This window comes from Colias croceus, chromosome 15 (genome assembly GCF_905220415.1).
Source record: "Colias croceus chromosome 15, ilColCroc2.1".
Taxonomy (NCBI): Eukaryota; Metazoa; Arthropoda; class Insecta; order Lepidoptera; family Pieridae; genus Colias; species Colias croceus.
Window position 1 is genome coordinate 7,267,828 of NC_059551.1, and position 27,510 is coordinate 7,295,337.

The 27,510-nt window shown below is 33.4% G+C and overlaps 5 protein-coding genes across 7 annotated transcripts in view; 3 read left to right on the forward strand and 2 right to left on the reverse strand.

Annotated features, from left to right (window-relative positions):
* LOC123698106 (SET domain-containing protein SmydA-8) overlaps window positions 1–27,510 on the forward strand; it is a 542,384-nt gene that overhangs the window by 34,192 nt on the left and 480,682 nt on the right. The gene's annotated exons all lie outside the window — the stretch shown is intronic.
* Window positions 186–2,204, forward strand: LOC123698108. Its single transcript, XM_045644705.1, has 2 exons — window positions 186–1,538; window positions 1,799–2,204. The coding sequence occupies exons 1-2, from the start codon at window positions 310–312 to the stop codon at window positions 2,034–2,036; spliced, it is 1,467 nt and encodes a 488-aa protein (XP_045500661.1). The 5' UTR covers window positions 186–309; the 3' UTR covers window positions 2,037–2,204.
* On the reverse strand, window positions 2,534–5,417 carry LOC123698227. The gene is made up of 6 exons (XM_045644812.1): window positions 5,267–5,417; window positions 4,286–4,455; window positions 3,612–4,160; window positions 3,404–3,516; window positions 3,130–3,273; window positions 2,534–2,799 (listed from the first exon to the last, which is right to left on the reverse strand). The coding sequence occupies exons 1-6, from the start codon at window positions 5,415–5,417 to the stop codon at window positions 2,652–2,654; spliced, it is 1,275 nt and encodes a 424-aa protein (XP_045500768.1). The 3' UTR covers window positions 2,534–2,651.
* On the forward strand, window positions 6,641–8,084 carry LOC123698125. Its single transcript, XM_045644723.1, has 3 exons — window positions 6,641–7,006; window positions 7,132–7,275; window positions 7,491–8,084. The coding sequence occupies exons 1-3, from the start codon at window positions 6,900–6,902 to the stop codon at window positions 8,062–8,064; spliced, it is 825 nt and encodes a 274-aa protein (XP_045500679.1). The 5' UTR covers window positions 6,641–6,899; the 3' UTR covers window positions 8,065–8,084.
* Window positions 8,852–26,937, reverse strand: LOC123698103 (probable ribonuclease ZC3H12C). Of its 3 annotated transcripts, none has more exons than XM_045644697.1 (4): window positions 26,581–26,937; window positions 15,313–15,489; window positions 14,106–14,338; window positions 8,852–10,417 (listed from the first exon to the last, which is right to left on the reverse strand). In XM_045644697.1, the coding sequence occupies exons 1-4, from the start codon at window positions 26,803–26,805 to the stop codon at window positions 9,319–9,321; spliced, it is 1,734 nt and encodes a 577-aa protein (XP_045500653.1). In that variant the 5' UTR covers window positions 26,806–26,937; the 3' UTR covers window positions 8,852–9,318. The 3 variants fall into 3 exon arrangements, with proteins under 3 accessions (XP_045500653.1, XP_045500655.1, XP_045500654.1); XM_045644699.1 differs by lacking the exon at window positions 26,581–26,937 and adding an exon at window positions 24,331–24,459; XM_045644698.1 differs by lacking the exon at window positions 26,581–26,937 and adding an exon at window positions 19,808–20,200.

Consider the following 27,510-nt stretch of genomic DNA (forward strand, 5'->3'; position numbering starts at 1 on the left):
CACGTAATTACTATTTTTATTAACGTATAAAAAATAACAACGAGATGAGATATCAAATTATACATCTATTTATGCGTCGTAAGGTGTAAACACCTTTTAGAAATAAAAGTTCTATAAATAATTTTCGGGTTTGTGTGTTTGAATTATAAACGGGATCTGGCGGAATGCCAACAGCGATGCGAGTGAGTGCGCTAAATAGCTCGGAGAAACACGGATTTTAATTTCTCTCTTTTAAACCAAACTTGCAGCATTGTATAGTTATGCTAAGTACGTTATAGTGAAAGTGCAATATTGTAAAGTGTCGTGAAAATGTCGCCAAAGTGTCCGATACTGCCGTTACAAGAGATCACACTATCATTAGTGGCTAGACAACTTATTCACACCTTGTCAAGGATCTCTACAGATGAAGATGTCGCTCTATCGTTTACGATGGTTTCGTCTTACTATGAAAGTATGGGAGTGACGAGTGATATATTCCAGGACCTTATCAATCTTATATTAAGTTCGGATTATTTGGATCCGTCCGTTAGATACTATACGATGAAGTTACTGCTCAAAGAAAATGTTAAGAGCTTAGCCACGGGTATGTTCCCGTGCCCTTACTACAGGAAAATCCTAGAATTAATCGTAGAGCAAGGACGCCATCTCACGGCTCTAAATTTAAAAGGCGTGTGGGTGAAAGATGAACACTTACCGTTGATGTATGACATAATTAAAAATTTACCCAATTTAACTGCTCTAAATATACCGTACATGGCTAACGACGAAATTCTTAAATGTATTGGAGAATATAATAAAGTATTAAAGTTGCTCGATGTGTCTGGTGAAACGGATATCACAGAAATAGGGATTGACGCTATGTTAACTGGCCATCCTCAACTCGCTCAAAGTCTTTCTGTCGTTAATATAGGAATGTATGGAGAAGAAAATGTAGACCACACTGATGTAGCTCTTTTAATCCAGAGACTTCCGAATTTAACGAATTTAGGTAGTTATTCTTACGTCGGTAAGGCACTAAATTACGTGTACAACAATGATTGCCCTCCAGGATTTAAAACGAAATTACAATATGTTCATGACGTGCAAACTAATGTAAGAACTATGAGAGCAATAATAGCCTTGTGTCCTATGATAGAAACAATTTACTTGGAGGAACCTGACCAAGGTATACTGCAGCAAATAAAGGACTTAAATTACCTAAACAAGATTAAATTAAATAAATTCCAATGCCACGAACTGCATCAACTGCTTGATAAAATAGGATATAAGATAGTAACTTTGATGTTATCGGGCTCAACGGGTTCTTTTAACTTTACAAGAATTGCCGAAACTTGTCCTAATTTAGAAAGTCTCGAGTTTTATCAATGTCAGACGGCGACGCACGAAGAAGAGGTGCCCTTTAATAAATTGGAACACATTGAGATTATTCAAGGAAATTTATCAAGTACATGTTTAAAGTACTTGATGACTGCAACTCCTAAGCTTAAGAAATTCATAATTGGGGATGAAATCAGACTTGATGATAACGATATGGCAAGGTAAGATAATGTTTCTATTCCTAAAGCTATTTGCAACTGTGTATATATATTTGCTCTTTCGCACGATTAACTAATTCTATAAAAACCAAAAAATTATTATTATCAACGATATCATACCTAAATGACATATGAGAATGATAACTTAATCTGCAGATGCTCTTACAAGATGAATAGGTTCTGGTCATATCTTACAGCAACTACGAAAATAATACAATTAGTATGTACTTGTAATAATTGATAACAATTTCTTTCTATTTCAGAATATTACGCCGTTACAAATTCCCGAATTTAGAAGCTCTATGGTTTCCGCACGCTCCGAGACTCACACGAGACACCGTAGAATTGTTGATGGAATGTTGTCCCAAACTCCAAAGTTTGGGTCAATTGAGCGGCTGGCAATACACCCCCGATGACATGATGCTTATGAGAGCTATTATTGCCAGCACAAACACTGATTTGATCCTATCCCCTCTTGGTATATTCCAACAGGGCACGTAAATTAACAAACTACATAATATTATTATTTATGTGCATTATTTTTAATTTCATAAGTTTTTGTATAAGTACCTAGCACACAAGTGTGTGTGATGGATATTTCAATTTTATTAATTTATTTTATTTAGGTATGCTCTATGAACCGGGTGTAATTAAATGTATCAAAACATATTTTTTTTTATTCATTTGTAGTGTAAGTAGAAAATGTAACTCTTCAACTAATATCAGCTATCGCTATCGTATGAATTCTGCAGTTCTTTAATAGGATAGGTATGTAGAATAGCTAGGTTCTAAAATTAGGATTAGGATTTTCAAAACTGTTTAAGTAAGTCATTATCATAATATATGAAAAAATGTTCATCTTCATAAATATAGTTAAAATGTGTTGCATTTATTGAAGTAATGATGCAATAGGGAAAATAACTAATAGTGGCTAGAATTATATTCGTTTTCTGTTGCCTTACTATATTCATTCATCACAAAACTCAAAGAAACAACACTTTAAAAAACATATTTTATTTATAAAACATAGGTAACTAAAGTCTAATACTAAATCACTGAGTATTGTATGGTACTGTTCAAAATCCTTTGGTTTCATTATTTTCCACGCCCTTATCACTATTTAACTGTAAGCGAATCGTTTTTTGGTACATTTTCTTGATCTGTGGACGACTCGTGCGACAATTTATCTTTTGGACGACCTTTTGTTTTTAGTCTCATTTTATACATTTTGCATTCATCTGCACATTTCGTTGTGATGATGCTCCTGGAAAAAAAATAAAGAGAGGATTTAAGTTCAACTGTTTACTTTCAAAAAGAAAGAATTAAAAAGTAAGGTGAGACTGTTAGAGGTTTTTGAAACGTACTTACTAATTTTAATTAAAATCTTAATTAAATTCGCTAAAATTTATAAGGCACATGGCAAAAAGAACATTTTTTATGGAATGTTACGATATCATTATCAAATCATATTATGTTGTTAATTATTGCAACCGCGATCTAGTGTACTACCCTAATTTGATCACTAATTATTAAACACAAAAAGTACATAGTTTAAAAAATTCACAAGTAAAATGAAACAACTATTTGCTCTTACCTAACTAGGTTTTCCTTCACTTTAAACCTTGATGTGATTTCTATAATAACATCGGACACAATCTTCGGATCCAAGCACATTTTCGCGGGCTTATTTTGAAAAGCTGGTGATCGCTTGCCGGTTAGCGAATGTGTTGCCAATATTCTAAACACAAATTGAACATTATTAATATTTTAAGTTTCGTACAATAAGTACAATGTACAATGAATTTTCATTTATCCTGTAACTAAGTAATGACTTGAATAAAATAGTATAAAAAAAAAATATTATTTACCGCCTTGGAAATGTAGCCAATAATAAAGTTCTAGTAGCAATCGTGTAAGACTTCCAATTTACTTTTCTATATTTATCTTTATGTATCAGAGTTTTTCCACTTCCAATCGGAATCTGAAAAATAAATATTTAGGTAAATAATATAGATGTAAATATTAAACTTAGTAGAATGAAGTTTATCAGTAAAATTATTATTCTTTGTTACATACCCATTCCTCTTTACTATTTTCTTGACCACGAGGTGAACCTGAATTAGAGCGAGCTTTAATGTATTTGTTTGAAATTAATACATTATCATCAGAACGATTAGATTCCTCACTTTCGCTTCTATCGCTCTCCTCTGGTTCATCATAAGTTTTTTCTATAACTTCACTTTCTTCATTCAAAAATGTTGTATTGGCCTGTTGTGGAGGTCTTAATGCGTTAAGCATCGTAAACAACTGTTGAAAGGTCGCATTGATTTCTATAATATTCCTTAATTTCACGTTAACAGTTCCATTGAGAACATTCGGTCGTGTAAACATATTTTTTCTTGTTGAATCAGGTAAAGATTTGTTGACTTCGTCCTTAATTTCTTTGTATTTTCTTTTACGACCTTTGTTCGGATGATTTCCATTCATTTGCCGCTCTTGTAAAATGTTTACCACTGCATTCGGTCTATGTACTGGCGTAAGTACTTTTTTACTATGTCGAATTTTCACTAATTGTCGTACGTATTGTGCCATTTCATTAGTTTTACTATTATTCTCTTTCTCAGTCTGAAATTAATTAATATGTACTTAGTACTTACTATGATAATTTTTTTCGATGATAAAAAATTTATACATAAATGTTGATTCCGTCATATCTTGCACATCACGTTTTAATTGATAAACCTACTTACCCTGTTAGATTCGTCAGAAGAAGATGATGAACTTTCGCCAGTTGGAGCCCAAGATGAAGCGCTTTCAGAGAAATCTAGATCTTCATTTGGAAGACTGCCTCCTGCACCGGAGTCATTATTACCGTTACTAGCTGCAGAGCCTCGTGGTCTTTTTATTTGGGGTCGGTTGTCTAGAAACAAGAAGTACATAAAATAAAGTATGAAAATAATACGTAATTTTATTGCTCATTACATTATAATAATAAGTAGGCTATTTTGAAATAGGTACATGTACTTAGTTTAAGATTTTGTTGTTTTTTTTTTTATTCTTTTGCTACCTTGACTACCTGGATTTCTACGAACCACTTCACTCGTAGTAATTAGAAGTGAGCAATATAATTTATCTATTATTATTTATTGTTCTTATGAGACTTTATAATATTTTAAATATTATTTTATTGTAATTTGTGAAGCGAAGTTTATTTATATCGGAAATCATGCATGTGGGCTACATGGACTTAATTGAATGAAAAATTACAACGCTGTCTATAAAAAAAAATCACATGTAGATATAATAATAATTATGTTTGTATTTATAGAATAGAATTATCCATTTTTCGGCGTCGACAGAGGGTTTCTAAGCACCAGCACCGTTACTATTTGCTAAGGGAGCAAGCTTTATTTTTTCTTAACAAAACCATTAAATACAATCCAAACAAAAGTTAAAAATGATAGTATGTTTTCATTTTATATTTGAAAGGTAAGGAAATTTAAACGTAGAACTTCAAAGGCGATTGGCCTATTGCAAGCCTATTGAATTAAATGACAAGATCCAAGTTTTCGGTCTATAAATAATTTTTAAAATACATTAAAATTGTTCTAAAACAAAATTTGCCAATCGGGTCGAATAATTCTTTACGTAAAACTTGCGTAAAACCGAAAATGAACCGCCAAAATTTTGAACATTCAAAATTAATGACAAATAAACAGCACGTGACATACCTTTTGGTTCCGTTTCCTTCCCACTTTCTTTCCGGTCCGTAGAAATACTGAGGTTTTTCATATCGTCACTGACTTTCATCCCAGAATTTCCACCACGATCTGTACTCCAATCAGCAAGTAACCACTTTTCTATTTTAATTCTAGACGTCATAATATTATCCCTTACTATCTCAAAGACGCACTGTAAGTAACTGAAGCTACCTAAATGAATTACAAAACCCAGGTAAAAGTTTCATTGCACCCTTACTGCAGTCATTATTATATCCCCCGCCCTTTTCGGCCGGAACAATACCGTTTCGCCAACCGCCTGAATGATAACAAAAAACGCGGCCTTTTTGCAACCCATTTCTAAGTAAGTTTCTAAATGGAGATTTACAATTCTTTGAACTAATATATTCATTGTTGTTCTGTTTTCTGTAATACTGCAATATCGGGTGATTCTTATTATTTCTTATCGACGATTTAGAATTTATATAGGTACTCTATTGGAAATAGTTGGAATATAGATTTATATGATATTTATGTATTTTATTTTCACATTGGAAATAAAATTGAGATCTTTTATCTATTATATTTTAAACTATATTATCTGACATAAATGGTACATATTTAAGTAAAAGAAGTGTGTGCATTTCTCCACTAAGCATGATTTAATTAGATTTTTTTCGTGTAAATTAAACTTTATGCCTCGAAAAACTTCCATAAGTGTAGGAAACGTTATATACTGGAGTAGGAACCTACTACCTAGTCGTAGTTAAAACGTAATCCAGCATGTAAAAGTATTTAACAATAAAATTAACAGCATGGATATTTTAAATAAAGGAATCATAATAGTATTCGTTGGCACTCGATGATACATTATAACTATTTTACCTATTCTTGATAACTGAAATGTGAACTAAAGTTTTTGTTATTACAAGGAAATATCTTATGGAGACATAAACGTAAAATGCAAGGATAATATACATAATATGATACATACATATCATAATAAATATGTACCACGCTCAAAGTCGGGGCGGACCGCCAGGCGCCAGATGTTTAGTGATGACTACATTTTATTTTATACATTCACTTTCAATCCTTACTAATATTTAAATATGAAAGTGTGTGTCTAATTGTTCGTCTTTCTTTCACGTCGCAAGCGAACGATTTATTTGTTTGATTTATGTGTTTGAATATTTAAAGGTCTCGTAACCAGGCCATTAAATATTAAAAAAAAAAAAAAAAAAAAAAAACCGACACAACGGGAAAATTATTAAAACTGAGAACCCTAGATACGTCAACTTCAAGTTTGACATAATGGTCTATTTTGAGTTTTGACATTTGACTTATGACTATTTGGGGTTCATCTGTGGGGTTCATCAAATTCCTTTTAAATAGTTACTATACTCTTTGATCAAATTTCAATTCAATAGAAAAGTGTCATGATTGCAATTAATTAATTTTAAATAACTAGAATGTATTAGGCAAGAAGAATTTAGTTCTATGTGCTACTGCAATTTGCAAATGTATCATTTAAGTGAGGGAACTCAAGCATGAACAAAATAATAAACATAACCTATCGTGTGTATTAAATAGGTAGCTTTACATTATTTCAAGTCCAATTAAAATAATAAATACAATCGTCAAAATGGAGTCAATACCAGCTGCGAAGGTTAAGAATATAAACCCAATGAGCAAGACTAAATTAAAGAAAACTATTAAAAATGTTGTTTGCCGCCCCGATCCAGTTACTTGGTAATATTATATTTTATAAATTACTTACTAAGACTAAAACTGGACCACTAAGATATAAATTTTTCTTGTGTTCAAAAGTAATTATTAATTAATAAACAGGTGAATTATACTTAAAAACTTTTCAGGCCTTTGGCATCAGATGGCGAAAAAGAAAGTCTGGAAGCAGTCCTTCAGAAGCATTGTGTAAACATACCAACATTTAAGAAACCTCACTGGAATGAAATTAAGTCTATACCCAAAGAAAAGAGGCCAAAACCTCCACCAATTGAGTGAGTATTCAAATATCATTAATAAGTACATACCTACCTGAAAATTGTTTTATTTTCACACTCTTGTAACAATCCATAATAACAAGTGTGTGTTAGATCAATAATTACTACTACTTATTTGCTATATATGTAGTTTAAAATGTTTTAATCTTTTTCCAATTCATACAATAGATGTTTCTGTTAACTTCTTGTTAATTAATATGAACTATTTTTAGGAAAGTAGAAGGACTACTTTTTGGTATATCAGACTGTCAAAGTTCAATACAAAGTGGAATTTGTTCAGCAATCTTAATAGAATCAGAAGTAAATCCAAAAATTTTAGTTGAATCCCTTATTGAAGATTGTCTCACTCATTCCATACCATATATTTGTTTGAAAGATCTCAGAAAAACAAGTGCTACTAATTTTGGTATTGCTACGAGTTGTCTTGGCATCAAGAAAAATTGTCTATTGGACATACAGGGTGTTATAGAAGATATTTATAAGAAAAAACAACCAATTAGAGAAGAAAGTGACGCAACATTTAATGAAAAAGAGGAATCTATGGAAATAGACACTAGCACACAAATTTTACCATCTAAAACTTATCCATATTTACAAAGAAAAGATAAGAAGACCAGAGTATTTTCACCATCAGAAAGTACCAAGCCAGGAAGTGCAACTAATAAATTTAGTGGACAGAACTTTATAGAATTTTCTGGAAATAAGAAAAGCGACAGAAAATCCTACATGAATATGATACTTAAAAGAATATCTAATAATCCAAACAGAGTTAAGTTGAAAAAGTAATTAAATAAAACCATTTTTTTACAATTTTGCTTTTTATTTATATTCCTATAACTATGTCAAAAAAGACAACATATATACCATTTCTCAAGGAAATTTTTCTATAGTACTCAAAATATTGCAAAAAGCATGTATGATGTAATTATATTTCGAGTACTTCAATAATCAAATTTCATCAACATATAGCGCATAATAGTTGGTGAAATTCAATTCCCGCCATTATACTAAGTGCAATACTCCATAAAAGAATAAAAAAATAACTACAAAAATGTATGGAGCATTTCACATTAATTGTAGATAACATATATCTTACGATTGTATGCATTGCATTAAGGTTTTTTATAAGTTCAATTTAATAAAAATCAAACAGTGTTATAAAATTATTTCTACATAAAATGACTATTTTACTTTTATCTGGCCTTCAACAATAAAATATGTTATACAGTGACCATAATAATATATCTCCCTATAGTTAAATGTCTTATTTTGCTTATACAATAATAAATTGGCCAAAGCCAAAGGTGCATATTTAGATAAGCTATGCTTTCATACAAAATCATGATTTTTATAAATGTAAATAAATTTATTAGGTACATAATATTTTATATAACCTATAAAACTTATAAGTTATTAACTATAAGATAAACAATTCAATTTGGTACATAGTACCAATAATGATTTATACCATCACACAACTTTATCTAATGTTATTGCAATATAAAACTATGTTATTAAAAGCCTATTAAAGAGGATATAAAAAGGGCAATGTTATTATAGGCACTAGAATTTCTAAAATGGTTATTTATTGCATTTATTTTTATTAGATGATATTAATGTTGACAAAAATATAAAATAAACATGAATTTGTACATTTAAATGGTGTCCTACTTAGATCATAATTAAATAACACCATATGCTTCTCAGAAGCACATATCATAAAATAAAAGTCAACTAAATGCCTTGGAATGATAAAATTACCATTCCACCGTTGGCACAGCAAGTCAATCCAAATAAAATAATAGTGACATCAAGCGTCAAGAGATTTCGTTGTTTCTACCACAGCAAGACGACATCAGCAATCTGTCTATCATCCTGAGCTCCACAGGTCCACTACGTCTCATTTAGCCAATTAATTTAAATGAGGTATGCAAAGCTAGAATCAATTCCATATTCAAATCCATAGTAGATCGGCGAATTAAAGCTCGATTTCTTTTTGAAATTGAGAATAATTTTCGACCATTATTTGAATTTGTCTCCTCAGTGTATGGGATGAGGCAGGGTCGCTTCGCTCGGCCTGTACCGGGCCAGGATGATAGCGCACATCTTCTGGGCATCTGTTTCTTCTGGGTACGCGGCCATCACTTCCGCGACTTGCGGTTCAGGGAAGATGTTAGCCAGGTGGTAGTGCATCCGTCTCCTGGCTTCCCAGAGTTGAAGAGCGCCTTCCGAAGCGCACGGAGATATAGAAACTCCTGCCATATGTAGGGGCATGGCGCCCATAGCGCCGACTGGAGCAGAAGATACTCTAGCGGCGGATGCGTGTAATCTCGGATCACACGCTGGGTTCAATGTCAGCTGTCGAGCTAGTTTCCTGTGCGGATTGGCGTCAGGGGGAGGATGCGAAGGTCCCGGTTGAATTTGGGCTCTATCGAAATGTGTTGCAAGCGTTGGATCAGCCAATCTTGGAGTGGCTGAATGTGCTCTTGCTAGCGGTTTCTTATTATCCGTCGGTCTGCCACCAGGCGGCAAACTGAGCGTGTGCAAATGCGCTTTCCTCGCCGCACGTTCTGACAATTTTTCCGCAACCGACTTGTGCGGTCTGCCGGCTCTTTCTGGGTGGTGGAACTTGCACTTATTGCCGTATGTACATTTTCTTCCGTATGGGCAAGGCGGTGGAGGGTCTGCGCGGGAGGGAGGGGCGCGGAGGAAAGCGTCTAACGTCGGTCCAGATCTACCGAGAGGATCGTCCGGAGGCATGAACCTGTCGTTGACGAAGGAGTACATGAGTAATCTTTCCTCGATTACTTTTCTGAATTCGGGGCTCTCTGCTGCTAGGTCTCTGTAGTTGTCGTTGGAAACGACTATTCCGTCTGTTTCTGCGGCGAGTCTTAATATGTATCTGTCGTCGTAGCAAATGAGACGTTTTCCTCCGAGAAGTCTACTGGGCGTGTATACGAGCACGCGATCTCGCTCCAGCCGCTCCAGCGAGTCGCGGTCGGACACGGGGTTGTCGGGTCTCGAAGCTTCTTTCCGCCATTTTGGTACAAACACCGTGATTTCCTTGTGGCCTCTCGCGCGGAACCAGTCCACGCAAATCTCGATACCTCGGCACGAGAACACCTCTTTGTTGCCATGACTGTAAACAAAAATTATATTATTAATTTTTAATTATATTATGTGTAAAGCCGATATCTTCTGTGAACTCTTCCGCATTGATATATTATAATAGACTAAGATAAAAAAGAACTTTGAATTATAACACAGCAATAAAATTTGATGTTTATTTAGACTAAATTATCAAGTTGTAACGAAAAATGATATGCAAAAAATTTATTGCCGTAAGATTATAGTCTGCTAATGCGCGCAATAATTACAATGTACACACTATTAAGGCGTGTACTCAAATCAAAACAAATCAATGATTTTATAAAATTATCAAACAAATACAACAAATCAACCCGTTCCGTCTTAATTGTAAACAGCTATTTCACATCTATTGCACAGTCAAACCAGTTCCATAAAAGTATATTTAATTAAAACTACATTATTATGTATTTCCATGAAACGATATGACAGTACAAAGCATTAGGTAAAACTTGATTTCATACTAATTATCTCAATTATTAAGAGGGCTTATTAAATTTAACGCAAGTCAAAATCTCCGCGATCTATTACGATAGATCGCAGCTTGCGCTATCCTTTTACTATGAACAGCATAAGTCCACAGGAGAGCGCCGAGCAACATGTCCTCTCTCTGGAAAGGCTCGCTGCCGACTGATTTTAATCGGGTCGCGCGCAGTGTTTTATAGTACTTTAAAAAAAATTGTAGAAAAATAATAGAGGTACCTTAGTTGATTTTTTAAATTTTATCTTATAAGTAAGACGTTCTTTTATTGCAATATGTAAAAATTATATTAAACTAAGTCAAATATCTTGGTGAAAATAATCATTTTGTCGACTATAATTTCTAAAAAAATTCACATTGTTCGGATTTTAATTTCGTAAGTTAGGAGTCCAAAATAAAAAAATCTTTTAACTAACTATTTTAATAAGGATTTTTGCAGTTAGTTAAAAAAAATTGTGTGTTAGATCTGTCAGCGATTTCAGATATTTTTAGCTTCGAAATTGACACTAAAAGCGAAATCAAGTAATCATCGGCTCAGTTATCTTGATGGTATTCACAAATACTGTATTAATTGAAAAAAACTCTTAACTAACTATATAGACAATAAAATTTCCTAAAATTATTAGTAATTCATATGTTTGTAAGATAAGTGGTTGATGGACAATCTGGTTTGAAAAATCACATATTTGAGCCAAACAGCGCACGGACCGCGTACACGGCCTTAACACAAAATATTTTCATGTTTAGAACCTACTTAGTTTCTATTGTTTATTGAGATTAGTGTAATAAAATGTCAATGTCTGAATAAAATATTTCTGTTGGATCATGCGTATTCTAAGACGACCATTGTTTTATTCACATCGTCATTGTCTCATAATAATAGTGAAATAATAACTTTTATGCTTTAACAAAATACAATGGTCCTTTCAACGAGGATATTATTTATGATAAGGTTATTAGTTATTACAGTATATTTGTATTGGTAGAGATAATTTATCCTGGATATTATGAAATGTTCACCGAGCATTAAATCTGATTAAAAGATAAAATAAATCCTATTATATTGTTAATTTGATAATTTACGGGAACTAAAAGATATATTATAAAAAAAAATAACAACCTACTAAACATCACAAGGTTGGAATTAAAAAAACATACATTACCGAAAAAACCATTCATGTTTTATGTGAATATCAAGAGTGCATATCTCTTCAACGACCATCGTCCTCCAGAGTATTATAGAATATCCCACCAAAAACATAAATATGTAAAAATTGGAGCCGAGTTCAATCGTTGACTTAATTTGCCAAAAAAAGAAATGAGATCTAAATGTGTGCCAAGTTCTGCAGACAGTCCAGAAATTTATTTACAAAGATGTATTAAGTTCTTAGGTTGACTGAAAACTCAATTGTTTTATTTTCCCTTAGAGAACAATGTTTATTCCAAAATATGACTTTTTTAATTTGAATAATATAATTATTTTCACAAAGCAAACAACTAATGACCTCTTGAACCCCATAATTTGATGAGGCTAGTTTTACATACCTACTGTTTATATTTTGTGAGGTTCTAAAAACTAGCCTCATCAAATTACGGGGTTCAATAGGTCATTAGTTGTTTGCTTTGTGAAAATAATTATATTATTCAAATTAAAAAAGTCATATTTTGGAATAAACATTGTTCTCTAAGGGAAAATAAAACAATTGAGTTTTCAGTCAACCTAAGAACTTAATACATCTTTGTAAATAAATTTCTGGACTGTCTGCAGAACTTGGCACACATTTAGATCTCATTTCTTTTTTTGGCAAATTAAGTCAACGATTGAACTCGGCTCCAATTTTTACATATTTATGTTTTTGGTGGGATATCATTACTTTTTGTACAGAAAATTACTCTGCAAATTTGATTTACTTTATGAATATAATACTTTTTATATACGATATTTTTTTTCTTGCGGTTTCTCTGTATGGTTTGTTTAGTATTATTTTCTATATTTTCTTATATGTTATGAATGTCAGCGCACATTGCCCCGTCATTATCTGCAATTTTTTAAACTCGTTTTCCGTTTAAAGATTACATGATTTTCTAAACATCCAGCGTGAATTTGTACACACACTTTTACCAAGATGCAAAGATCGTTGTAGAAGAATCGTCGCCTTACTCCATGACGTTACGGTATTGCCATGACGCGATCTTGAAATTTCACTCTAAACGCGCCTAAAGATGTTTCACTTATATTAATATTACGCAAATTAAATCATTTCGACCTTCGACGAAGCCTTCTTCCATTACACTAAAATTAAAACTAAACTAAACACTCATAAATAAAGAATAAATAAATGTGAATATGTCAAATTATATATTATTTTTAACTGTATGAGCAATATTTTTATTACAATTTTCTTTTATTTTACGTTTAATAACAGTTTTGAATAAAGAAATCATGCAATCGAAGTAATCCGCCCTAGCGATACTAGCGCGAGTGAGTGTGATGTCAGAGGCGCTTCGAATCTACAGATGTTTCGTCCTAAAATATGTAAACTTAAATAATCTATATCTCAGTCATTTATTGATGGATTTCAAAATTTTTTTCGGCCACTGACTAGTTTTGGTCTATTTTTTAAGACTAGTAAAGTGAATGTACTATTTTCTATTTTTTTAAACTTTTCCATTTTTCCATACAAACAAAATTAATGTCATTGAAAAAAAAATTAAATACAAATAAATTCAGTATTTTCTGATTTTTTCCTTTGTACACTCACTATTACCTAGTTGATTACAAAATTTGAACTTTCTAGGTCATCTGGAAGTGGGTTAGGTTTTGTATATGTCTATAAGTCAGTCAGTCTTAAAAATTGCGATTTTTGGATATTAATATCTACGCAACGGTTTAATCTGTATTTATGAAATTTAAGGTTCTTGTTTATCTTGAGGTCCTCTTGATATGTACCAAATTTGGTTTATTTAACTTAAATAGTTTTTGAGTTATAAGGGGGTGAAAAGTGGCTCGAAATGGTTCGTGTAAATATACACACGGCTGCTGCTCGCCAGTTCTCTTCGCTTGAACTCGGCTTGACACGCTGCCGCGTGTCTAGATTGACACTTTTATTACTATCATGCATTTTTACTCAGATATAATCAGTTATTTACACATACTCAATTCTCGAACCGATAAACATCTACCCGCATAAAACCTCACCTCATAGCGACATTGCTGCCATCTATAACGATGTGCCTTAGCGGCGCCCGGTCCTGCGCCGGCTCCGGGTCGAGGGGCTGCGGGGGCGAAGGCGCCCGCTGTGGCCGCTTCGCCGCAAGCTTTATCAGCTCGGCCAGCAGCTCGTTGCGCGGCGGGTCCGGCCCTAAGCGCTTCAGCGCTGTGCGCGCCAGGCTCTCTGAGTAACCGAGTTTCACGGCGAACTCGATTTTTGCCTGCAAGTGTGGTTTACGTTAATTATCTAAATTCTAAATTAAGTCTGGACGAAACCCTGAATTAATTTTGGTGGAATTTTTGCCAATTGGTATTGAATGCCCAATTGGTCACTTTTTTACTTATTAGGTAGGCGCTATATCGTCATATTCAAATTATTACATTGAAATATTTGGAGTGCGAACACCATTAATTTATAAAGCGTTTAATTCTCTCTAATAAGTAATCCAGGCGAAAGCAATAATAAAATCTATTAATATACAGATTTAATTAATCAAAGCATTTCTGCAAAGAACCCAAGAAATATACGCGGAAGAACCGCAGGGAAACCATAATATTTTTTCAATAGAAAAATTACTGATAACAAATCGATTAAACTGAAACATTCCACAGTAACTATAGGGTTTTTCTGAGTTGTCATATAACCTAGATAAATAACGAAAACGTTATATAATATCGTCTGACCGTGTTAGCTGACGTAACGGTGACACGGTAAATAAAATTAAATTACATCACAGCAACGCGCTTCAAAAGTTACTACTGTGCTAAGTTTCTCAATAACTCCTGTACGATTTATTGGTCTCGTAGAAGTTATTATTTAAACCTAAACTAACTTAAAGGTACCCTAATGAATATTCTGGTACTTACTAGGATGCAAATAATTGAGACGATTGAGAACCATTAGGTTTCTGAATTTTATATAGATAGAAATAATTAGGTACTCGAACCAAAATTATGAGCCTCACATCTACCACTGATCAATACAGCCTTGCTACGTGAAAGACGCGACTGCAGTCCTAATCAGTAAATATTATAACACAAATCCGTGTCTTCTGTCTGCTCGCGATAAACTCAAAGGTTACTGCACCGATTTTCACCATGTTTCAGCCTGATGCTTTCTTGAAGTTTTCTTTGCCGAAGAGATATTAGAATTTGTAAGTAAGGCGAAGATGCGGGCGGCTAGTTCTACAATTACCTGGTTAGGCTGCGGCGGCGCCGGCGCAAGCGTGACGTACTCAGCGAACTCCGCCGCGAGCGTGTCGGAGGGAGTCCGCGACGCGGTCCGGTGCCCGCCGTCGTCCTCGCACTCCGAGTCGTAGCTCGAGTCCTCGCCGCGCTCGCCGGCCCATCCCAGTGATGACTCCACATATTTCTGAAACAAAACCATACATTATAGGTTAAACGAGTTTTTCTTACGCCTTATAATTATTTAGGGTCTTTAGCAGCTATTGTCTAATGTGGGTACTATGTCAACCGGGTAATAATCGAAACATAATTATCGAAAATATAACGTATCTATAACGGTCTCAGTTATAAACGTTAATCAATGAACTTGGTCAAATGCTCATAACTGGAATCAGTGTTCCTGTTATGAGCATTTGATCAAGTTCATTGAATAAAAGAAAATTTCATTTCCCAAAAGATCACAACATCTTTCGAATCCAATTACGAATTATGTTGAATAGTACCAATACTCAAATGAAACGGATATAATTAGTTTACTTTTCCATTCCTACATGTTACCAAGTAAACAGTCGACATCGGGCAATGTAAATAAACGAGCTTTGACATAAACCACAATTAAGTTTTTGACGTCATGTCCTCGGAGTAGATAACATGCAGTGACGTACAAAATTATCGTTCTCTATGTTGACCACAAACTCACGGATGTGAATTCATATAGTACAATTATTATATAACATTAATTAAAGCGACGTGAGAACTAAAATATTTTCACAACGATAAATCAGTAGCTTCGCTTGAATACAATTTTTATCATTTCAATATATCACCGAAAATAATATACAGTTTTCAATGCTGTATAAATATGTAATTTAACGATGCATGTATAAGTAATAATCAATAAGCATATTTAATTTAATGCTACTCGGCGCCGACGCAAGACAGGGTCAGGGGGGCACCAAAGCGGATCTACAGATGATCAATGACCTTTTAACGTGCGTTCCCTGGTACCGGTTATAATTCATTATTTACAAAAATTTTACAAAATAGTGCTCTTTCAATCAATAATCTCGATATTAGTCGAGTGTTAAAACCCGTTATCGTAGAACGAAACTAAATTTACTTCTTAGTCACGGCAACATCCGTGTTGGGACAGCGTTCACTTAACCTAGCCGAGAATCTGAGATCGAAAATCTGATTTAACTCGCCTTTGCCAAGTAAATAGAATTACACATTCAAACAAAACTTAGAAGAATTCAAATCCTGGTTTTAAGATTCATTTAAAGAGCGTTGTCACCACGCTGCAATAAAAACGGAGTTTCGAATGGTATCGATGAGGAAAATTAAACCTTGGACGGTAGAAATATGCTTTATTTTTCATTTTTCTTTAATTAATTAAAACAAGTATTAAATGAGACATACTTAACAATTATGATATGCAAGTATTTGTTAGTCATGTGACCAAACAACTGAATAACTTATTTATAATCCCATAATAATCTGTATGTTTTTGCTCAATCACGAAACTACTGGACCGATTATGTTCAAATTTGAATGCAGATTGATTGCGGTCAGGAATAATGTGCTAACGAGTACGAGATACAAAATGAAGAGGCAGTTTTATTTTTATATGAAATGCAGGTGGTAATTCTTTAAATTCATTTATTAACTTAGTGACACTATAGAAAATTAATTACTTCGCCGAATTTAAGACAATGACCAAGGAAAACCTATTCATTAGAGAACAATGCAATTAGCTGTGTCATCCGAAGGACAATATGGTTAGAAATGCTGGAATCAGTTACCTATGCCATTCTTAATTGTTTATTTTCCAATAATTAGAATTATATTAGATTAAGGAGATATTTAGTCTACCTAACTCCTACTTCTATAATCTATTCGTTATCCTCTATGTTTTGAATAACAAAGAAGTCGTTAAATCTGCTAACTATAATTAGAAATTACGAGTTATGATAATTACGATTTTTGTGTTTTGATTTTATGTCATTTATTTCAATCATCCGATAAGTTTTTTTTTTTTTTAATTTGGGGCAATCAATTTGTGCAAATCCGCGCAGAAAACCCGGAAGCGGTCTGGCTAGCACAGCGCAGCCGGATGCTACTTTCTAAAAAAATATTGCGCTCACAAAACACCAACGCTCTGCTAGGGTTGCCAGTTATAAACAATAATGCGATGAAAATATGTTTGTTATATAATGAATGTAAGAGGTCCAGATAGTATTGGCCAGGTTGTAAGCATTCAGGATGCAAAAGGTAATGTTAGTTATATCCCCTTTTGAAGACCCAAGAAACAAAGTCTGTTTATAACCAAACTAAACAGTGCTTAAATGTTTAATGAATGGTAATTAATCAATTGTATTCAACCATGGAAGAATAATTAATCAAATTCGATTCCAATATAATGAAGGTTTCGGTTTTTTCACTGTTAATTGCACTTATCACTATAACCAATAATTACAGACCTATAAAAACAAAGCCGAATTTATAGTTTCCTCTAACGATCTTAGGTAAAAAAACCCATTGGATTCCCCACTTTAGTTACACGCGTTTACGTTCGTGGAGTTATTGTTTGTTTACGTTTTTTTCCTGTTTAGACTCTGTGGCTCATAACAATCTGAGCGACCATGTGCTCGGGAAGATTTGTGGAGTAAATATTTAACACGTTTGTCCTAATTTTTTGCCACAGCACAGCTGAATGCAGGTCATCGTGAATCGTATTAGTTAATTGCTTTTTTGTAGGCGACACATTTATTGTTCTACAAGGAAAATTACGTTTTTCCCACCATCATATCAGTCAGTATAGAACAATACTAAGGAAAGATAATATGGACATACGACTATAGCGGCAAAAATCTTTCTGCCAGCCGCAAGTCATGTCTGACGATTGATTATAATTTAGAAGGTTAATTATTGCATCAGCTGTGATGACGTAGGACACGGAGAGTTCCGCTATTTTAGATGGAGTCAATACTAAGCCTCATTAGAAAAAAATACATTTATCAGCAGTATTTAATGACACTTATTCAGTACGGATAAAATATGGACTTGTACTACAAGCCTACAAAGTAAATAGAATACTGGATCTGCTATTTAACGGTCGGAATAATTTGTAGAAAAGTGGCGTAGGTACAATTGGAAGATATTCTATGCTATAAAAAAGGTAGGTAAGAAAAATCTGTGTCCATTCACAACCACGTTTTTAATTGAAGTTTATATGAATAAATTGTTGAAGATCTTATTAAGAAATCAAGTAAGTTTTAAATTTGGCAATTTCAATTTTATGAGTTCGCGGAATCAAGGCATCGTCCGCGTCGGAGTAAACAGGTAGTGACGTAGACTGAGAAAACTGCATTGTGATTTGTGTAGTGTTTGTTTACATTGTTTTCCGAGAATCTTACATAATCTTCAAAATAAAAGATGAAAATTTAATGGGATATTTTTTTTTTTTTTTTTTTTAATGCTATTGGACAGCAAACGAGCAGACGCGTCGCCTGGTGTTAAGCGATACACGCCACCCATAAGCATCCACTTCACTGGGAAGTGGATGTGTTGCTGTCCACAAAGGGATTTGGAAGAGGTTAGGTAGAAGGGGCGAGGATGGGAGGGAATGAGGATTGGGTAGGAGAGGATGGGTAGGGGATGGGAAGGGATGTGGGCCTGGGCGACAGTAAACTGTCACTATGGCGCCGATATTCTGTGAGGGTGTGGTACCTTCCCCGGTGCGAGCGTGGCCCAATTCGTGCCGAAGCATGCTCGACTCCCACTCCAAAAATTAGTAGTTTAAAAATTAGTCTCAACATTCAATATCAAATATTATGTCAATAAAAAGAGCAAAGTGCAATAAGATTTTAGTGTTACTGATAAAACTACAAAAAAAATAACAAAAATAACTGTACCTCTACTGTCTGCGAATATGAACAACAGTTATAAATTGGTGACCAGTGACTAATTAGTAGGTAGTGTCCGATATGAAAGTGTGTCGATTTCAGGAGACCTCGAAAATTAAAACATTAAGTCTAGCAACGAATTAAGCATTGAAGTACCGAGTACATGCTCTGTTTTTTATTGAACATAATGATATTATCATTAAACACTTGCTATGTGAACACAATAATACTAACCTTGAAATACCTGATCGGTTTTGTCGGAGTTAAAACAATTATTATGCAAAAGCTGACGCGTTTGGACGTGCGTCTAGTGTTTGCAAACATGTCAAAACAAATTACAAAAAAAAAAGAAATACACGATAGACTAGTAAATGGAACATAAATATTTTTATGGCATAGAATGAAGACGGTGTAAGAATTCCTGGTAAAAATGTTAGGATATTGTTAAGAATGGAATCAATAAAATTAAGTTAGCTGATAACTTCATAATGCACAGTGGTAAATAAAATTCAAGCCTAGATAAACTTGTACCCATTGTCATTTTTGCAATGATAGCTTAGATGCAAATTTATTTCACCTTGTAAATAAAAACATGCGTACCGCATTCAACGAAAGTCCTTCAGACCAGTTTCTTTCTGCGAATAGATTTATACTTGTCATTACGTTCTATTGTTATGGCTTTCCCCATCAACCACGATCACTTCACAGGCAAAACATAATAATGCGATCGCTCTTTTGTAATGCGTATCGCATCAAAACCGCGTAAATCTGAGCATCGGTTTCATATCGGTACTATTGCTAGTTCCGTTTACTACTGGAGAAATTCTATCGGTAGTTTGGAAGATAAGCGTGGCCAATGATATGGGAGTATTCGGGCGACGCTGAGTCGTGCGATGTGTCGTCACCGCCAACAGGATGCGAGCAGCGCACGCGACACACTTACACATACACGAACATGTAAACATAAAACAACCAGCCACATTTTGATAGAGCAGGTACCTCGATAATTAAGTTTGATTACATTAAAATTTTAGCAGTATGAATAATTCGCACGAGGCCGCAAACGATACTCCTCCAACAAGCACTACGACGCGTGCCGATCGTTAATTATCATTTAGTGGAACACACGGATCGACACGCTCTACGTTCTCGATAAAGGTTATATTGCTCTAATTTTCTGGTACTTATAATTAGTAGACACTATACTCCATTTATAGCATTATCGTATCACATACCTACTTCTATATATTGCATGTTTTTACGTTTATAGAATTGGTATGCACTGCGGTGAATGTTCTTGGTTAAATTTTTGTGTATTGACACCTTGAAGGCTCCTTTTTTGAGGGTATTTATAGCATACATTTAAGGTCACTAAATTGTTTCCAATAAATGAAATAGTACTGTGAATTTAAAGTGAGAACACATTTTTAAAAGATTAACCTTTTCTATGTTTACGATACTGGCTTCGAATATATTCTGTGCTAGTTGCTACTGCCAAATTGCGAAAGCAAATATTTTACTACATTTAATAATTAACATATTTACGGCAAGAATTAGTATTGTTGAATCGGTCAGAACTGCAAACATTATGAGTTGTGACATAATATGCTAAATTGCTAAGACGTATTGGATATTAGAAACAACCAAGGAAACAACATTGATTAATTATTCTATTGATGTGTCATCGCGAATATTAACCCATCATCGATCGGTCTATTGTTAAATATACTATTGCAATATATTAGTATCGTTAGCGTTACATTAGCCAATATGTTATTGAGTGCAGATAAATTTTTATGACATTATTCAAGTCCATTTTCATGAACTTCATTGTCTTTACCAGTGATTCGGATACTTTAAGTTAGAGATTTCTTTAATACTCTTACTTACTATTTAGACTTTAGAGGATTTTCATTACTCTTTAGAGGAAAGTGTACGAGATCATGTTGCTTAAAAATTCTTATTTTTCCTTTATAACTATGACATCAGGATTTTTCTTGAAAATATTATTTTTTGACCAGAGCTTAATCAAATTCTTCCATTTACAACACACAATTATTATACAATAATAATATGTTTGGTATGTTGATATTATGAAAAAGTATTACATATTATCATTTACTTATTTAGATATTATCAAGTTTTGTTTTAAATAACAAAGGTCTAGAATAGTTCCCAAGCAGCGCAAAATATTACAGGAACTTATTATCCTTTTCTTTTCCCTTCGCAGTCCCTTCTTTTACGTCTTTCGTTAATTCTTTCTTTATCCCCTTACCCTTTAACGATGACAATCCACTTGTAGAAAAAAATAGATAGCCCAGTTTCAGGAAAAGTATTACGTACTTTCTTATAACTTGCTAATTATGATTGGAGATCCTAAATAAGATAAATAGACCCTAAATAAATGACACAAGAGCAAAATGCTAAATTGCCCGAACAGTGCAAAAGATTACGGGAAGTTATTTAAGAAAAGTTTCGAGTTGAGAATTTAGTTGTTATAGATATTACTTATCATTTACTAATTTGGATGTTATCAAATCTAAACTCAACATGCCCTAAATAAAGGACAAAAAAGCAAATGCCAAAACATTGTCCAATCACTATGAACAGTCCATAGGATCACAAAAACTTATCAGATACGAGAGGAGTTTATGAAATAGAAAACGCATCTTTAAGAATCACTGAAGCAAACGTTACCATGGCTATAATGTATTTACTTTGATATTGATGATACAACATTATTCAAATCCGTGACCGGCACACAATCAAAAATAATGATCGTGTGATAATAGAGCCGGACGAACATATTTGTTATAACTCGTACCAAACTACCTACATTTTGTATCCGGCATCAATTTGAATGTTTATTATGACTGTACATCATATTTATTTGCACCTCTCATATTACAGTACCTACATCTTTTAATTTGATGCTCAGATTATGTTGGTATTCTTTACTGAAATTAAAATAAGATGATTTTGCATTTTGCAAGTATGTAACTACACCCACATTTATTGAAAGAGGCAATGATGCAGATGTAAATAAAATACAGTCCATATCTATGCCAGAACTGAAACATAAATCATAATACACGTTGAAAGCAGTGATATCCGTGAAGAAATTTTCGAAAATTATGCCAAGCGGAGCTATTAGATTCAAATCCGTGATCGGACGTAGTGGATAACGGGTGAATATAAATTACACTATAGTTCGCCAGAGTGAAAGTCCACTTATATCCGAGTTCAGCTACTATGCCACTGCACCGGCTCGCTACGTAAGATTGTGTATTAAATCCTTAATTACTTTCACGCGCGTGACAATTGTGCAAAGCGTCTTCTGACTTGCAGCTGTTATCTAATCTGTACTTCAACGTTTGTGATCTGTCATTGAGAAGATGAGAATTGCGATAAAGGGTTTGAGTTAGTCGTGTTATCTTAGTTCATTCGTCCATGATGATCTTTGTAGTTTATAATTTATATGTTCATTATTTTTCCTGTGCTTTTTAGGCAAATATTGTAATTAAAACATTGACATTGAAAATTATAATGTACCTAAAACATTTTGATAATTCTAAAAGATAAAATATGTTCTATCTTTCATTTAAGTAGAAGGAATCCAATTTTTTTCTATACTAGCCGTCCGCCCCGGCTTCGCCCGTGGTACATGTTTACGTTTACTCTACATAAGAACCATCCTCGTACTTCAAGGAATATAATAAAAAAAGAATTGTCGAAATCGGTTAGCCGTTCTAGAGTCATGCGCTTACCAACACATTTTGCGATTCATTTTTCTATATATAAGAATTATTGATTCAAATGAAACATTATTAATAATTATTACTACAATAAAGCGTTTAGACGATACACATATTTGTGACCCAAAAGACCGTGTGAAACTTAACCGCAAAACCGGATGCAAGCGGAACTGCAAGAGGTACCCGCATATACGATACACGCGTATACAATGACCATGTTTTATAACTTGCCAGAAGTCATTTATTCATTAAACTAAATCTAGGCATTTCCTACATAAGATGAAATAGGTACCTAATGGAGGAAATTTTTCTTGGACATTCTACTTTTCCCTGAGGGAAAATGAATCGTACACTTAATATCGCATTAATTTACACAAAAAGTATTTTTCTTTCCAAATTCAATTTTAACCCTTTTGTGTCTTGACATGGAATAAAAACGTTAAAAATTTAAAATAGTAGTTGATAGTAATTTTATGAACAATTTGAAAATTTATCGAAATATGTATTACAATTCCAATAGGTAGTCATAACCCAGACCAGAGATTACAAATGCACCACATATTCATAATTTAGGAAATAGGTATGTACATAAAAAAAAATAGATAACGCTGAAAAATTTCACAAACAAGTTGTCTATAATTTTTTAGAATTTAATTTTTTAGCCTTCAAGAATCCAGTATTAGTTATTTTTATGTAAAAGGAAAACGATTATTACATTTAATCAAATTTATGTCCTTCTGAACCCGGATTTAGATTGACATTACTGTAACTGATACATTCAACTATGCTTATTTTTTTATTTTAGTTAGTTTCCATAGACAATTTAATTTAACAGGAAGCAAATAAAACAAATTAATTTCATGGATCTAATTAACATACGTCACTAATGAAATCCACATGCCACAATCACAATTAGCAGTTATATTTAAATGGTTAACTGAGCATCAATAGCAGTAGATACTTTCGATGTTTAAGTATTCAAGCAGTTAAATACTTTACTTCATTAATGAACGTTTGAACAATCGCAACTATTCTAAAGAATCATTATGTTTTCGAAACCATCGATTACCACACTGCATTCACATTCCGAAGAAATCGTTCGAATATTGGATTTTCATTGATCCCACGTGCTTCCACTACCTACAGCACAAGTCGACGTACCGAAAACTTGAACACTTCTTTTAGATCATATATTTATCAATGTTTGAACACTCCGTAATAATTAGCATCGCTAACTATATGACGCTCCAACCGGCTCTACTTCCGGGATCTTTTAAATTGAATGAACATCATTACAATGCTACGTAATACGTGAAACGTTTCTAAATCCGTGACGTAAAATCGTTTTATACTAGACGCACGGCTCACCTGGGAGTTGTCAATCGCGTACATAATAATTGCGTGCTTAGTGCGCGTGTTTGTCGCGCGGCATGGCTCGTTTGTGCGATCGCGGCCTCTATCGCGGCAAGACTAGCGTCGGCAGCGCGAAGAGCGCTGAGCGATCGTACGCTGCGCATACGCACACCTCCACGCACGAGTGAAGGGGAAGCGGGGCAGCCGAGATCCGGGTTTCGCGCCCACTGCAGCAGGCGGCCCCCAAACAGAACGCGCCTGACCTCTGTCACAAAGCCGAAACGCGCATCCAACTTTACGAGTATCAAACCCGGATTTTGGCCGCACTTTTACACGAAAGCTGCTTAATTTCACTTTACATAATTATTATTGTGAGCATTGATAACAATGCCAATGTGAGGTTTTTCTTGACACGCTTCTATTAGTTACTAGCTTACCGCCCCCGGCCTCGCCCGCTTTGTCTAAAACCTAATAAATTATATACTAATTAAAACCTTCCTCTTGAATCACTCTATCTATTAAAAAAACCGCATCAAAATCCGTTGCGTTGTTTTAAAGATTTAAGCATACAAAGGGTCATAGAGACAGAGAAAGTGACTTTGTTTTATACTAGTTATGTAGTTATACCCATATGTTTTTATGCAACCAACTCCTCTAGACTCGATTTTGACCCACTATAAACAGACAAATTTAATTCGAACTTTTTACACTATTCGAGGATACAATAAGTTCAAATCTGCTTTTTAGTTCATTACATTTCCTATAGCGTTTATTAGTCTACCATGTTACTAAATAAAGAAAACATAATGTATATTATCCACATAAACAGGCCATACAATTTCACCATGGGAAATAATAATAACATAAAAGTTTAGTGAAAACGTGTTTCCAATACAGTATTGTTAAGTTACTTCTACATGGAATTCTACGATGCTTGCTTATTGTTATACCTTTGGTAGCTAAAAGTGTTTATAGGAAAGGTAAAATAATATAATGCGTTCAAACACAAACATTTTGTTCAAGCAAGATAATTTAACTATTCGTCTTTTGAAAGACTTTCAAGCAATGCTTTTTCTTGTTATATCCGTCATAGTTAATTCATATGAAAGTAGCAACTACTTACAACTATCTATTAAAGAATGTAGTTTGTTGCTAAATGTTTTTAAATTACAGTTACAGTATACATTACAGTATTTATAACATACTAGGTTTCCGCCCGCAGCTTCATCCACGCAGTCAAAGAAAAAATCCGCTTAGTTCCCATTCCCGTGGGATTTCCGGGATTGCGTCATTTTCCCGGGATAAAAAGTAACCTATGTCCTTTCTCGGGTATCAAAATATCTCCATACCAAATTTCATGAAAATTGTTTCAGTAGTTTAGGCGTGATTGAGTAACAGACAGACAGACAGAGTTACTTTCGCATTTATAATATTAGTATGGATTCAATATTTATATATAAATAAATTCAGAAGTTCAAGATATCACTTTAATTATTTATAACTCCAACTATTATTAGAAAACAAGGTATTGAAAATAGTTTATTTGTATACAGATTAAAATAACATAAGAAAATTATTCTGTGTTAGACTAAAATTGACGTTCCACCTCATTATGAAAAGAGAATTATATATTATTATATTACTGTAGATGTTATTAAAAATCTGTCTTGTTGTGAACAAACAAAATTATTAAATAATGAGGTTGTATAATTTACAACATAATCTTAATAACACTTAAGAAGACCGTACTTTGGATACAATGGCAAAAAAAAAAACTGCTGACAGACACCTCACATCATTTTTACAACTAATAGGAAAATCCAAGACATACTTCTATCATGTAAGGTATTGAATTTATACTTCACTTAAGTTAATTATAAGGAACTATTTTGCTTAATATTAGGTAGGTAGTAATAGTTAAAAATTGTCTGTCACCAGCTTATTATTTTTGATAAAAAATGCCAAGAAGATATCCATAGATCAATAATATGTGACTGGTGGATGTTCATATAATGTATTGATAAAGGTATCTCCACTAATTACTTTGCAAGTACATGGATTTTTGATCATCCATACATTAATTTTGTGGACACAGTACAATATAAATAATTAGCTATTTAGATATCTAACTACAAAATAAATTAAAACAAAGTACATATTCAACAACTATTAAAGAATTCGTTACTGAGGAAATCTTAATGCAAAATGTAGGTACTTAATGATTTCAAAACTGGACTAAATTGCGAAATCTAATTAAATTCTTACCTGAATTCTTTCAACCAATTCTTGAGGATTGAATTTTTCGTCCACTGGATTTAAATTAAATATAACTTTGAAGTAAACCAAATCCTTATTTCGCTCAGCAACCACTGATGTAGTTTCAGAAAGCGTAACGTAGTAAAAAGTTTCGACTAATTTATGGTATTTGTTAGAGAATTCCGCTAAAGAAGACCGCGGCACCGATATAAACAAATCAGTATCGTTTGACATAATTCTAATTACGGCACAAACGGCAATCGAACGCGATTATCACAAATTTAATTGCATCATTGATAACATAGCATCTATGTCGCTACGTTTCCATTTCGATAACAGAATATTCACATCAATAAAACACTGTGATAAAACCGTGGATAAAACACACTCGACGATTCACGATACCCTTGCATTTCATAGACATAAATGATTAATGGTCAATAATGACATTGACAAATGACAACGTCATTGATTTTTTTCGATCAACTTGATTTAATGGATGTGGCAACTCCTAACAAAAACAACAAAATACTACTAAATTAATAAAACTACTACAAAAATACTACAAATAAGAAGTATTTTATAGATATACTCATGTAACGGGTCCTAGATATTAAGACTACCTTAAAAAAATTCTATCATAAGAATTGCCGAATGTCGATGGACATTAATATGACACGCGAGATTTTTATTATAGCAAAGCAAAGTATTCTTTAATACATTCAGCAAAATATGTAATTTATATTAACAATTATTAAAATATAATATTACCTATAAAAAATGTAAGTATAAACTATCTGAAATTTCGAGCTGTAATATAATGTATTTGATCTTTACTAAATTTTATTATTATAAGCTAGTTGTATAAAAATCATTGACCGAGTGAGATCGATCTATAATATATTATGAGAAATAAGATCTCGGATTAAATAAATATAC

Bases quoted from the DNA above. Each gene is read 5' to 3' on its own strand.
- LOC123698108 (XM_045644705.1), top strand. From the start codon at position 310: ATGTCGCCAAAGTGTCCGATACTGCCGTTACAAGAGATCACACTATCA. The intron at 1,539-1,798 runs GTAAGATAATGT...TTTCTATTTCAG, and splicing joins GATGATAACGATATGGCAAG to AATATTACGCCGTTACAAAT.
- LOC123698103 (XM_045644697.1), bottom strand. From the start codon at position 26,805: ATGTCAAACGATACTGATTTGTTTATATCGGTGCCGCGGTCTTCTTTA. The intron at 15,490-26,580 runs GTAAGAATTTAA...GTTTTGTTTCAG, and splicing joins AATTGGTTGAAAGAATTCAG to AAATATGTGGAGTCATCACT. The intron at 10,418-14,105 runs GTGAGGTTTTAT...TTTTGTTTACAG, and splicing joins GGCAGCAATGTCGCTATGAG to TCATGGCAACAAAGAGGTGT.
- LOC123698227 (XM_045644812.1), bottom strand. From the start codon at position 5,417: ATGACGTCTAGAATTAAAATAGAAAAGTGGTTACTTGCTGATTGGAGT. The intron at 4,456-5,266 runs GTATGTCACGTG...TCTTGTTTCTAG, and splicing joins GAAGGAAACGGAACCAAAAG to ACAACCGACCCCAAATAAAA. The intron at 3,517-3,611 runs GTATGTAACAAA...TTTATTTTTCAG, and splicing joins AAAATAGTAAAGAGGAATGG to ATTCCGATTGGAAGTGGAAA.
- LOC123698125 (XM_045644723.1), top strand. From the start codon at position 6,900: ATGGAGTCAATACCAGCTGCGAAGGTTAAGAATATAAACCCAATGAGC. The intron at 7,007-7,131 runs GTAATATTATAT...AAAACTTTTCAG, and splicing joins CGCCCCGATCCAGTTACTTG to GCCTTTGGCATCAGATGGCG. The intron at 7,276-7,490 runs GTGAGTATTCAA...AACTATTTTTAG, and splicing joins CCAAAACCTCCACCAATTGA to GAAAGTAGAAGGACTACTTT.